This window comes from Lonchura striata, chromosome 16, assembly GCF_046129695.1.
Source record: "Lonchura striata isolate bLonStr1 chromosome 16, bLonStr1.mat, whole genome shotgun sequence".
Classification (NCBI taxonomy): domain Eukaryota; kingdom Metazoa; phylum Chordata; class Aves; order Passeriformes; family Estrildidae; genus Lonchura; species Lonchura striata.
The window spans coordinates 3,542,325-3,553,517 of record NC_134618.1 but is presented as its reverse complement, the minus strand read 5'-3'; the positions used below and the strand labels follow the sequence as shown (position 1 = coordinate 3,553,517).

Below are 11,193 nucleotides of genomic sequence, written 5' to 3'. Positions count from 1 at the left end.
CAGCCTCTCTCTGCCCCCACAGCCAGGGTGGGGATGGCGCTGGGCTGGGAGGAGCAGGGCTCAGCCCCACCCTGGGACAGAGACCCTTCCTTGGGGTGACCCAAATGTGCTCTGCAAATACCAGAGGAGGTCCTCCAGCTTCCCCCTGGAGGTGGCAAAGCACTGCCACCGCTCTGGTGAGGATGTCCCTCAGTGATTGCACCTGGGGTTAGCCCTGGCCCTGCCCAAATTAATGATGATTAAGCTACATGGCAATTAGCAGTGTTTTCACCTGGAGGGGGTCAGCAGGGACACCTCCCACTGTCCCAGGCTGCTCCAAGCCCCATCCAGCCTGGCTTTGGGCACTTCCAGGGTGGAATAGCCACATTTTCACAGCTGGTTTGGCTGATTTCCAAAGCAGGGCTCCATGAGGCACTCTCAGGAGGCAGCAGCTCACCCTGATGTCTGCCCTGGAGCTTTGCAAAGTCCAGGGATGTGGGTCTCAAATCCAGTCAAAGAAAGAAACTGAGAGTTTCTAGCCAGGTAGAGGCCTGGGAAAGAGCTGGAAAAGAATATAAATAATTCTTTATCTCTCTTGTTTTTCACATTGTTTATAGTTGAGTTCTATCACTGTGCATCAAGCACTCTGCACCAATGCTGTGGGTTATTTTCACTTCAGAGCCAATGGATTTGGTCCTTGTGGAGCTCTGTATAGAGCAGTGTATTTTGAATAAATTGGAGTTTTACTCTCAACAGCCTTCTGAGTCAAGTCTATCCATTCCTGTTCTGCCTCAACAGTGACACAGGGACACCTCCCACTGTCCCAGGCTGCTCCAAGCCCCATCCAGCCTGGCCTTGGGCACTGCCAGGGATCCAGGGGCAGCCACAGCTGCTCTGGGCACCCTGTGCCAGGGCCTGCCCACCCTGCCAGGGAACAATTCCTAATTCCCAATATCCCATCCATCCCTGCCCTCTGGCAGTGGGAGCCATTCCCTGTGTCCTGTCCCTCCATCCCTTGTCCCCAGTCCCTCTCCAGCTCTCCTGGAGCCCCTTTAGGCCCTGGCAGGGGGTCTGAGCTCTCCCTGGAGCCTTCTCCTCTCCAGGTGAGCACCCCCAGCTCTCCCAGCCTGGCCCAGAGCAGAGTTGGACAGAGCCCGGCCCCGGGCAGGGTGGAGTAGCGCTGAAATTCAGAGAAGGTCTTGATCTTATGGTTTAAACCTTCCGGCTTGATTTAGGCAAAAACCCGCATGGAAACCCAAGAGACGTGGTCAGCTCTGGATCCCGGTTCGCTGCGGGGACGGCAGGGACAGGCTCTGAGCCGCTGCCACATCCAGCAGTGCCTTTCTGGGCTGGGAACGCTCATTTGTCACCATCGGGAATTGGGGACAGTGCAGGAACAGCGGCTCGGGAGTGAGCGCTGCTGTGTGTGGGGGTCATCGCCTCGGGATGGAAATGGGATGGAAATGGGATGGAAATGGGATGGAAATGGGATGGAAATGGGATGGAAATAGATTCTCTCGTTCTGCAAACGCTGACCAAAGCCCCAAGAGCTGCCCCAGGGGCAGCACTGGAGGTGGCTCAGCGCAGGGACCGCGTCCCTCCCCGCGCTGCTTCCTGGCCTCTCAGGCTGATGGATTTCTCTCCCACAGCCTTTTCTGGGAAGTTTGCTGCGTAATTGGGAGTCGCGATGTGTTGATGAGTGCTTCTGTTCTGCGAATTGCTTCTGGATGGGGAGCAAAGCACCTTGATTAGCAGATCCTGCAATAATGCACACGGATGAATTCCCCCATCAATAACGGGTGGATAAAGTGAAAGTTGCCTTCAGGAGGTGTTGCTGCTGGTAACAGTGCTCGGGAGAAGGGATTTAGCCCTGGGGAGTTCTCTTTAGTGACCCTGGCTTTTCTCCCAGGGAACAGGGACAGGAGCAGAGGAAATGGCCTCCAGTTGCACCAGAGGAGGTTTAAATTGGATTTTGGGAAGATTTCTTCATTGAAAGAGTGATCAGGCACTGGAGCAGTCTGCTGAGAGCAGTGGTGGAGTCACCATCCATGGCAGTGTTCCAAAAACTTGTAGATGTTGTGTTTTAGGGAGATGGGTTAATGGTGGGTCTGGCAGTGCTGCCTCATTGGACTCGATGATCTCAGAGGGCTTTTCCAACCTAAACAATTCCATGATTTCCCCATGCAGGACCCTGGAGGATGCTCTCCTCTCCCTGAGCACCCCTGCTCCTCTCAGGCTGCCCAAGAAGCACCAACAGCTTCAATGCCTGAGACCACTCCAGGGCAATTTTCCCAGCTCTGATGTGAACATCACCTTTAATAGATAAATCAGTTTACCAGTTGTGTGTCCTCGGTGACAGCTGTGTCCCAAGCCCACCCTGGCAGGACAGCAGCTGTTGGGAGTGGGGTGCTGTCCCAGCCCCTCTTCCCGTGGCTCCAGCTGGCTCTGAGCACCCCATGGATCGGGATCTGGCCCTGGCAGAGCCTGGAGTGCTGCAGTCGCTATGGAGACCCACCTGAAACGCATCCATATGGAGAGGAACAGCTCGTTCCTCATGTCCCCATTCAAGGGACATGAATCAAGGCACAATCCCATCCAGATGGACCACACCAGGACAGCAGAATCTGGAGGTTTTGTGATTCCTGTCTGGGCAATGGCACCCAGTGCTGTAGCCCTGGATTCTCCCAAAATCCAGCATCCTGTGGGATGAGCCCCCCCCATGCTCCTGCTGCCTTTAGGTGGGTCCACACAGGGACATCTGTGGGTGCAGGTGTACAGTGTCAGCCTGGGAAGGGGAACGTGGCTGGAATCATCCTCCATGGGTGCCCCAGGGTTGTGTTATCATGGAATCCTGGAATGGTTTGGGTTGAAGAGACCTTAAAGCCCATCCAGTGCCTTCCCTATCATGGGGACACCTTCCATTGTCCTAGGCAGCTCCAAGCCCTGTCCAGCCTGGCCTTGGGCACTGCCAGGGATCCAGGGGCAGCCACAGCTGCTCTGGGCACCCTGTGCCAGGGCTGCCCACCCTGCCAGGGAACAATTCCTTCCCAATATCCCATCCATCCCTGCCCTCTGGCAGTGGGAGCCATTCCCTGTGTCCTGTCCCTCCAGGCTCTTTCCAAAGTTCATCATCTGTTAATGAGCAAACACCGCGGTGTTGGCTCATGCTGGGGGAGGCACCTGAGGGCTCATTTTCCCCCCAGACAGCAAATCCTTACCCGGGGCTGCCCCACCGCTGTTATTTGTCACTGGGAATAAGCAGACGCTGCTCACATCACTGGAGCTGTGACTCCTCATCCCTCTGACTCCCGTGCCTGCTCCCAGCCACTGCTGCAGCTTCGAGGCAAACATCCTATTTCTGCAGAACAAATGTGTTTTCTGGTGCATTCAGCCGGGTTTGGGATGAACCCCCGCTGCAGGGCGGGCTCGGCAGCAGCATTGCAGCAGGAGGGAGGCACAGCTGCACTGGGAGGGAAGGGCTGCACTGCTGGAGATTTGGGGACCTCGGGGCTCTCCCCCACTCCACTGATGACAAAAACTCCTTCCCCAGCCCTGCCCCAGCACAGACCCCTCTGTCCCCACTGCCAGCACTTGTGCTGGACGGCAGCAGGACCAAGGCCACCAGGTTTGTCCCGTGGCTTGTCCCTGCCCTTGGAGTTCCCCTGGCTGGCTGGTGGGACCCACGGGTGTCACAGTACTGTCCCCAAGGGGAGGGTGGCCCCCACAGCCCACCCTGCCTGCACAGGGGCTGTCACCATGCCAGCACCTGGCAGCACCCAGCCCAGGGGACAGCCAGGGGGACACCGAGCCTGGGAGGTGAAGGACTTTCCCTGGGGCTGTGTGATGGAGGGACGGGGGCTCTGGGGGAGACGGAAGGGTCTGGAGCCTTGATCCGGTCCCTGTGACCCACAGTTTGAGGGCTGGACCCCCATCCCTGTCCCCATGTGATGCAGCTGGGGACCCTCAGTGGAGCTTGACCTGGACCCCCGTCCGTGTCCCTGTGTGATTCCACCAGGGACTCCCGGAGGGGCTGGACCTGGGCCGCCGTGCCCGTGTGATTCCCGGGGGCTCCGCGGGTCCGGGCTGGAGCTCCGCGGGGGCAGCGGGACCCTCGAGTCCCACCGGGCGTCCGGAGCCCCGGGAGGCGGTGCCGCCCCCGAAGTCCCCCCTGAGCCCCCCCAAAGCCCCCTCCCGTCGGGGCACGGCGCTGGCAGGAGGCGGCTCCGCCGCAGACGCCGCTCGGTCACCGCCGCGTTCACCTCGCGGAGCCGGGGCTGCCCGCGACACCGGGAACACCGGGGGCTGCCAGAAACACCGGGAACAGCGGGAACAGCGGGAACAGCGGGAACAGCGGGAATAACGGGGGCTGCCAGAAACACCGGGAACAGCAGGACATCAGGACTGCCGGTCCCGCGGAGCCGGGTAAGCGGGCGGAGGAAGCGGCGGAGCCCCGGGACCCGCAGGCACCGAGCGGCACCGGCTGGGGACCCTCGTGGGGGACGAACCGGCAGGGCCGTGCTGGAGGAGGGGGCCGGGCTGGGGTCGCCCAGCCCGGAGCGATGGGGAGCCCCGGGAGGAGCGGGGAGTCCCGGGGGTGGCCGAGCCGCTCCTCCCCCCCGGCCCGGCCGGGCTGCGAGGGGTCTCGGCAGCGGGACCGGGGCGGGACGTGATGGGGCACAGCGGGTACGGGGGTCCCAGCCCGGCTGGGGCTGGGGGTCCAGGGCACCCCAGAGACATCTCGCTGCCTCCTGTCCCTGCAGCCCCTTCCCGGGTCACCCAGGGGTGCCAGGCTGGGTGGCAGCGGTGGCACTGGGGCTGGCACGGTGGCGTTTGCTCCCCTCGGGGCTGGCAGCGGCGGGTGGAAGCTGAGCAGGCTCAGCCAAGACGTGAGATCCATCCACACCCTGGCTGCTCTGCCTGGTGCTCCCCGAGGCTTTGGCTCCATCGGGGAGGTGACCCGGGGCTGTGGCAGCCCAGGACATGCCCAGGACCTTCTCCCCTGCTGGCTTGGGAAGCACAGCCCCGCCGCCACCGGCTGCGGCTGGCTGGCAGAGCCGAGCCGTCCCCATTCCTCCGCCTCTCCCCAGCATCGGGGTCCCCGGCCCAGTTCGAGACGCAGCCCGGCACTGGGAGCACTGGTGAGGCTGGGAGCGGCCATGAGGGACGTGCTTGGCGCTGGATCCCTGCGGAGCCTTGTCCGGCTTGCCTGGCTGTGCCTGCTCTCCTCCGTGCCGGTGAGGGCCGGGCTGGGGCCGGGGGACAGCGGCGGTGGCACTGCCGGGCTCCGTGCTGGGCTGCGGCTGCAGCTCGAGGGGCAGTCAGGGCGCCGAGGCTGGAGGCTCTGAGCCAGCTCTGGGCTTGCAGCACGGCGGGGCCAAGGTGCTGGAGAAGACCTTCGAGGAGTGGCTGCGGTACCGTGACGAGTGCCTGAGGAGGATGGCGAGCGAGCCCTACCCAGCAGGTACCAGCTGTGCCCAGCTCGGGGGCACACAGAGCCAGGGCTGGGGTTTATCCCTCTCCAGCATCCTCTGCTCTGGTCACCCATGGAGAGTGAGCCAAGAGGCTGACAAAGACCTCCGCATCTCAGATGGGATACCCGGGGCTGGGATGCCCTGAGGGGCTGAGGCTGGTGTGGGGCACATGGGTCCATTTCAGGGTGGCACCAGCCCCTTCAGAGGTGCTGGGATAGCAGGGTTTAAATGTGTCTGTGCCACCAGCGTCTGAGCATTGGCTTTCCCTGTCCCCGGCCCTGGAAGGGCTGTTCTGTAACAGGACATTTGACATGTACGCCTGCTGGCCCGACGGGAGCCCCGGCACCGCCGTCAATGTCTCCTGCCCCTTCTACCTGCCCTGGTTTGAGAAAGGTGAGGATGCCCTCCTGCCATCCCGGAGCTGGCAGCCAGGGCTGAGCCGTTCTGGGGGTGGAGAGGCTCTCAGGGGTCCCCTCCCTTCCCCTGACAGGGGCAGAGGGACCCGTGAGCACCCCAGGGGTAAGGGGAGCCTGGGGCTCAGAGCAGAGCAGAGCCAGCCCGTGCCCTGCCCACGCCTGCCCTGGGCCGGGCACTGAGCAGGGTCAGATCCATCATCCCGGGAGAGGGGCTTGGGGGAGCCTGGGGGACCGTGCCGGTGCTTGGTGTCCGCAGTGAAGCACGGGCTGGTGAGCCGCAGGTGTGGCACCGACGGCCAGTGGGTGACAGTGAACGGCAGCCAGCCCTGGAGGGACTACTCCCAGTGCGAGGATGAGCTGGAGGTCACTGCTGAGGAGGTGCGACCCTGGCCGGGACCCAGGGACGGCCAGGGCAGCCTGGCCGGGGGTGGACGCGCACCCACCTGGGCTCCCTGCGCTGTGCTCACCTGCAGGAAGGCGCCCGCCGGCTCATGGTGAGCTTCAAGGTGCTCTACACCGTGGGCTACTCGCTGTCGCTGCTCACGCTCATCTCCGCCCTGCTCGTCCTCACCGCCTGCAGGTAGGACACGGCCCTGCCCCGCTCCCTCCCCGCCCTGCCGGCCCTGCCTGACGCGGCTCCCGCAGGAACCTGCGCTGCACCAGGAATTACATCCACGCCAACCTGTTCGCCTCCTTCGGGCTGCGGGCCACCTCGGTGATGGTGAAGGACGCGCTGCTGGAGCGGCGCTGGGGCGTGCAGCTGGTGCAGGTGGCTGACTGGGAGGCTCTGCTCAGCCACCAGGCAAGCGCTGGGCTGGTGGCAGCGTGGGGACCTTGCCCAGGCCGGGGCTGGGCGGGGGTTGATGCCCACCAGACACCCCGCTGGGCGAGCTCTGGGGGTGCCAGTGTCGCCCATGCACTTGATGGATGAGGTCTGCGTGTGGTCCCGGGGTGCCCATCCACCCGGTGGACGCACTTTTGGGGCGCCTGTGCTGCCCAGGAGCCGGTGGGTGAACTCTTGGGATACCTGTGCCCCTGCTGGGTGAGCTCTGGGTCTGCGTGGCACCTGAGGGATGAGCCCTTGGTGCCACCCATGCCTCTGATGGGTGAGGTCTGGGGGTGCAGCCTCTGGGCGAGCTCTCAGGGCACTGTGGTCCCACGGGGGAGCTCTCAGGGTTCTTGGGGCGCCTGTGCAGCACCGTACCCCCGGTGCACGAGCTCCTGGGGTGCCAGTGGGTGAGCTGTGGGGCACCCTGTGGGCACAGCCAGCCCCACGGCGGCTCTCCCGTGGCAGGCAGCGCTGGGGTGCCGCGCGGCGCAGGTGCTGATGCAGTACTGCATCCTGGCCAACCACTACTGGTTCCTGGTGGAAGCTGTCTACCTCTACAAGCTGCTCATTGGGGCCGTGTTCTCCGAGAAGAATTACTACAGGCTCTACCTCTACCTGGGCTGGGGTAGGAGCCAGCCGGGCGCGCCACAGGGATGGGGACAGTGCCCGGTGCCAGGGGCACCGCGGTCCCCACCATCCCTGGAGGGTGAGGGGTGGGGCTCTGCCACCCCGGGTGTCCCACCAGCACGGGGGTGGGTTCTCAGCTCAGGAGGGTGCTTGGTTTTACAGGGTTTGCTGTGTGACTTGCAGGGACCCCCGTGGTGTTCGTGGTGCCCTGGATGGCCGCCAAGTACCTGAAGGAGAACGTGGAGTGAGTGGGGATGGATGGAGGGAGGGGGGGATGGATGGATGGATGGATGGATGGATGGATGGATGGATGGATGGATGGATGGATGATGGATGGATGATGGATGGATGGATGGATGGATGATGGATGGATGATGGATGGATGATGGATGGATGGATGGATGATGGATGGATGGATGGATGGATGATGGATGGATGGATGATGGATGGATGAATGAATGGATGGATGAAGGGGGTCCTGCTGGGATGCTCAGAGGCTGCTGCAGGTCCCTGAGCCACCTGGCTGGGGCTGGAAAGCTCTTGGCTCCTGCTGCCCCCAGCCCAGGGTGACGGTGCTGTCTCGTGCCCCCGCGGCAGGTGCTGGGCGCTGAACGAGAACATGGCGTACTGGTGGATCATCCGCATCCCCATCCTGCTCGCCTCCCTGGTAGGGAACAGCTGCCAGCCCCAGGGCTGGCTGGACAGCAGCAGCTCAGCCCCTGGCTCCCAGCCCTGGGCGGGCTGTGATCCCCAGGGGAGCTGCCGGGAGAGGCCAGGAGGGACAGTTGGCCTGCAAAGACCAGCCAAATGCACAGGGGGTTCAGCAGTTTGCTGACCCCTGGTTCTGGGGGTTCATGAAGGAAGCTGGGGTGCTGAACCCCAGAGAAAGGGGCTGGGGGTGGCTCCTGCTGCTTTGTAGCTGGGATTTTGGGATGGCAGCAGAGGAGGAAGGGCAGCACGGGGGGTGCCATCTCCTGCTGGGTGGGTGTCACAGCCAGGGTGGGGGTGCTGGGCTCTGTGTGCCCCTGCCCTGTCTCCCCCTTCCAGATCAACCTGCTCATCTTCATGCGGATCCTCAAGGTGATCCTGGCCAAGCTCCGGGCCAACCAGAAGGGCTACGCCGACTACAAGCTGAGGTGGGCTGGGAGCAGGGCAGAGATGGGCTGGGCTAATGGGATAACACCACCTCCACACCCCCTCCCCACGCCTCTCCTCCACCTTTCACATCCTTAAATGACCGCCCTGGGATTAACTGGGAGTTTTACTGTCCCCCAGGCTGGCCAAAGCCACCCTGACCCTCATCCCCCTCTTTGGGATCCACGAGGTCGTTTTCATCTTCGCCACGGACGAGCAAACCACGGGCATCCTGCGCTACGTCAAGGTGTTCTTCACCCTCTTCCTCAACTCCTTCCAGGTGAGGTGGGAGTGAAACAAATCCTTGCTCTGAGCGCACCACGGAGCAGAGATCAGGGGGTGCCTCTCTGAGCTTGCTCTCCCTGTGCTGCTTCTGTGGGAAGGGCAGCACCGTCTCTGCCACCCTCTGCCCTTGGGAGCGTGCTGCCACCTCCTGTATCTCTGAGCAGAGGTGCCATGGGGACCCCAGCCCTAAAGGCACCCAGGAGTGGCCTGGGGGGAGCCTAAGCCCATCCCAGCCCCAGGAGAGGGATGGGGGTGGGCTCACTGCTGGCTCTCCCTGCAGGGCTTCCTGGTGGCTGTGCTGTACTGCTTTGCCAACAAGGAGGTAACGTCCCTGCCCTGTCCTTGTCCCTGCCATGGCACCTCCTGCCCGGCTTCCCCACCCCACCCTGTGCCTGCAGGGAGGGCACAGCCACGGATAAGCCCCTGCTCCTTCCCCTCCACGGCAGGTGAAGTCCGAGATGAAGAAGAAGTGGCAGCTCTGGAAGCTCGACCACCCGGTGCTCTGCTGTGCCCAGTGATGTGGTGACCAGCCAGGGCAGAGGGGCTGCTGGCCACAATGGCCACAAGGCCTGGCTGCAGGACAAGAGGCTGCAGGAAGCTGTGCTGGGCAGTGCCCACCCGGGATGGCCAGGCTGGGATGGGTGTCTGGCTGTGCCACACTGGAGCTGCTGGAAGGGACATCCCTACTGTGACCCGAGTGGGGCTGGCACCCCTGGCTCTTGCCAGGCACCGCTGTGTGGGCAGCCCTGCTGCTTCTCCCACTGCTGGAGCACCAGCAGAACCTGGCAGCCTCCCCCAGGACCCTTCCCACACAAGGAACCCCTGGGACACCACACCCACCTCTGGGATCTCAGCAGCAGCAACGCTGCCCACACCCTGCAGCCAGGGCTTCCCTGTCCTCCTGTGCCCCAGCTCAGGAGCATCTCACCAGCACCCCGAGAGCTCCCAGACATCCACAGCCACCGTGTAAAGCTCTGCACAGCGAGGGGCTGCTCCTCCTGCCACCCTCATCACCAACACAGAACAGCAGCTCCCATCCCCTCCTCACTGCTCTCCAGCTGCACAAAGCCCTGGTTCCCCCTGCCATGGGCAGAGCCAAGGATGGAGCCTCAAAAGTGCTTGGGAGTGAAGGATTTGAGCAGCAACTCACCGGGGCAGAGCCCAGCCTCCTCCAGGCCAGGTTCAGCATCCAGTCCAGCCTGCCCCTGCTTTCTGGAGGGAAAGCTGGATTTCCAGCCCGGCAGGAGCTCAGGAAACGTTTTGCTGGCCAAAGGCAAAAATCCTGCGAGTTTGCTTTCCAGTGGGGTGCCAAAGCATCATCCCCCCCACGTCAAGCAGCCTGTGGCTCCCAGGAAGCCCAGGAGCAAGGGAAGCAGTGGAGGTGGTCTGGTTTGAGCAGAGCTGCTCCTGTCCTGGTCCTGTGCTCTCCCAGAGGAGCCCAGAGCAGCTGGAGGCATCTCTGGTCCCAGCCCCTCACTCTGGCCCACAGGAGCAGCACGGACACGTGGCCAGAGCTTATTCCCACCACATTCCTTCCTTTGCAATGCTCGAGTCTTCTCCAGGCAGGAGGAAGCAGCTGGGACGCTCCAGGAGATGCCCATGGATGCAGGAGGTTTTCCAGGCCCTGCCCCTTCCCTGACAGGCTGGGGGAGCCTTTCCCAGGGCCTCAGGGAGGAGCTGCCTCCAACACACAAAGCAAAGAGGCTGCACCAGCCTGGAGTCACAGATCCTGGATCAATGGAAGCCCCACGAGACCAATTTACACATTAACTCTCTTTTCAGATGTAAATAAATATTTATTTTTCAACAAGCAGAGCCTGCTGCTTCTGTCTGCTCCAGGGGAGGGAAAGGGCTGGTGGGCACAGACAGCTGAATCTCAGACTGGACTGGGAGGGAAAAGAAACTTAAATCCCATTTCATCCCACCCCTGCCATATCCAGGGACACCTTCCACTGTCCCAGGCTGCTCCAAGCCCTGTCCAGCCTGGCCTTGGGCACTGCCAGGGATCCAGGGGCAGCCACAGCTGCTCTGGGCACCCTGTGCCAGGGCCTGCCCACCCTGCCAGGGAACAATTCCTTCCCAATATCCCATCCATCCCTGCCCTCTGGCAGTGGGAGCCATTCCCTGTGTCCTGTCCCTCCATCCCTTGTCCCCAGTCCCTCTCCAGCTCTCCTGGAGCCCCTTCAGGCCCTGGCAGGGCTCTGAGCTCTCCCTGAAGCCTTCTCCTCTGCAGGTGAACATAGGAGCCAGTTCTCTGAGCCTGGCTCCAGCAGCTCCCACTGCATTCCCACATCACCCCCCCAGGCAGTGCTGGGATCTCGGGGCTCAGGCAGTCCCAAGCCCCTGAGCCTGCAGCCTCCTGGCAGAGCGGGCTGAAAACCCTGTGTGCATTCCTGCAATAATAAATAGGGAACTTATTCACGAGGCCCCAGCTCCCTCCAGAGATACCCAC

General features: G+C 62.6%; 1 protein-coding gene across 1 annotated transcript; it reads left to right on the top strand.

Moving 5' to 3' along the window:
- The first annotated feature begins 4,771 nt into the window (after positions 1-4,771).
- Positions 4,772-10,551, top strand: LOC110476092 (glucagon receptor). Its single transcript, XM_077786798.1, has 13 exons — positions 4,772-5,213; positions 5,344-5,440; positions 5,736-5,843; positions 6,123-6,244; positions 6,340-6,446; positions 6,512-6,668; positions 7,161-7,320; positions 7,506-7,566; positions 7,920-7,989; positions 8,370-8,458; positions 8,598-8,736; positions 9,022-9,063; positions 9,188-10,551. The coding sequence occupies exons 1-13, from the start codon at positions 5,136-5,138 to the stop codon at positions 9,257-9,259; spliced, it is 1,302 nt and encodes a 433-aa protein (XP_077642924.1). The 5' UTR covers positions 4,772-5,135; the 3' UTR covers positions 9,260-10,551.
- Positions 10,552-11,193: the final 642 nt, after the last annotated feature.

Bases quoted from the DNA above. Each gene is read 5' to 3' on its own strand.
- LOC110476092 (XM_077786798.1), top strand. From the start codon at position 5,136: ATGAGGGACGTGCTTGGCGCTGGATCCCTGCGGAGCCTTGTCCGGCTT. The intron at 5,441-5,735 runs GTACCAGCTGTG...CGGCCCTGGAAG, and splicing joins GAGCGAGCCCTACCCAGCAG to GGCTGTTCTGTAACAGGACA. The intron at 9,064-9,187 runs GTAACGTCCCTG...CCTCCACGGCAG, and splicing joins ACTGCTTTGCCAACAAGGAG to GTGAAGTCCGAGATGAAGAA.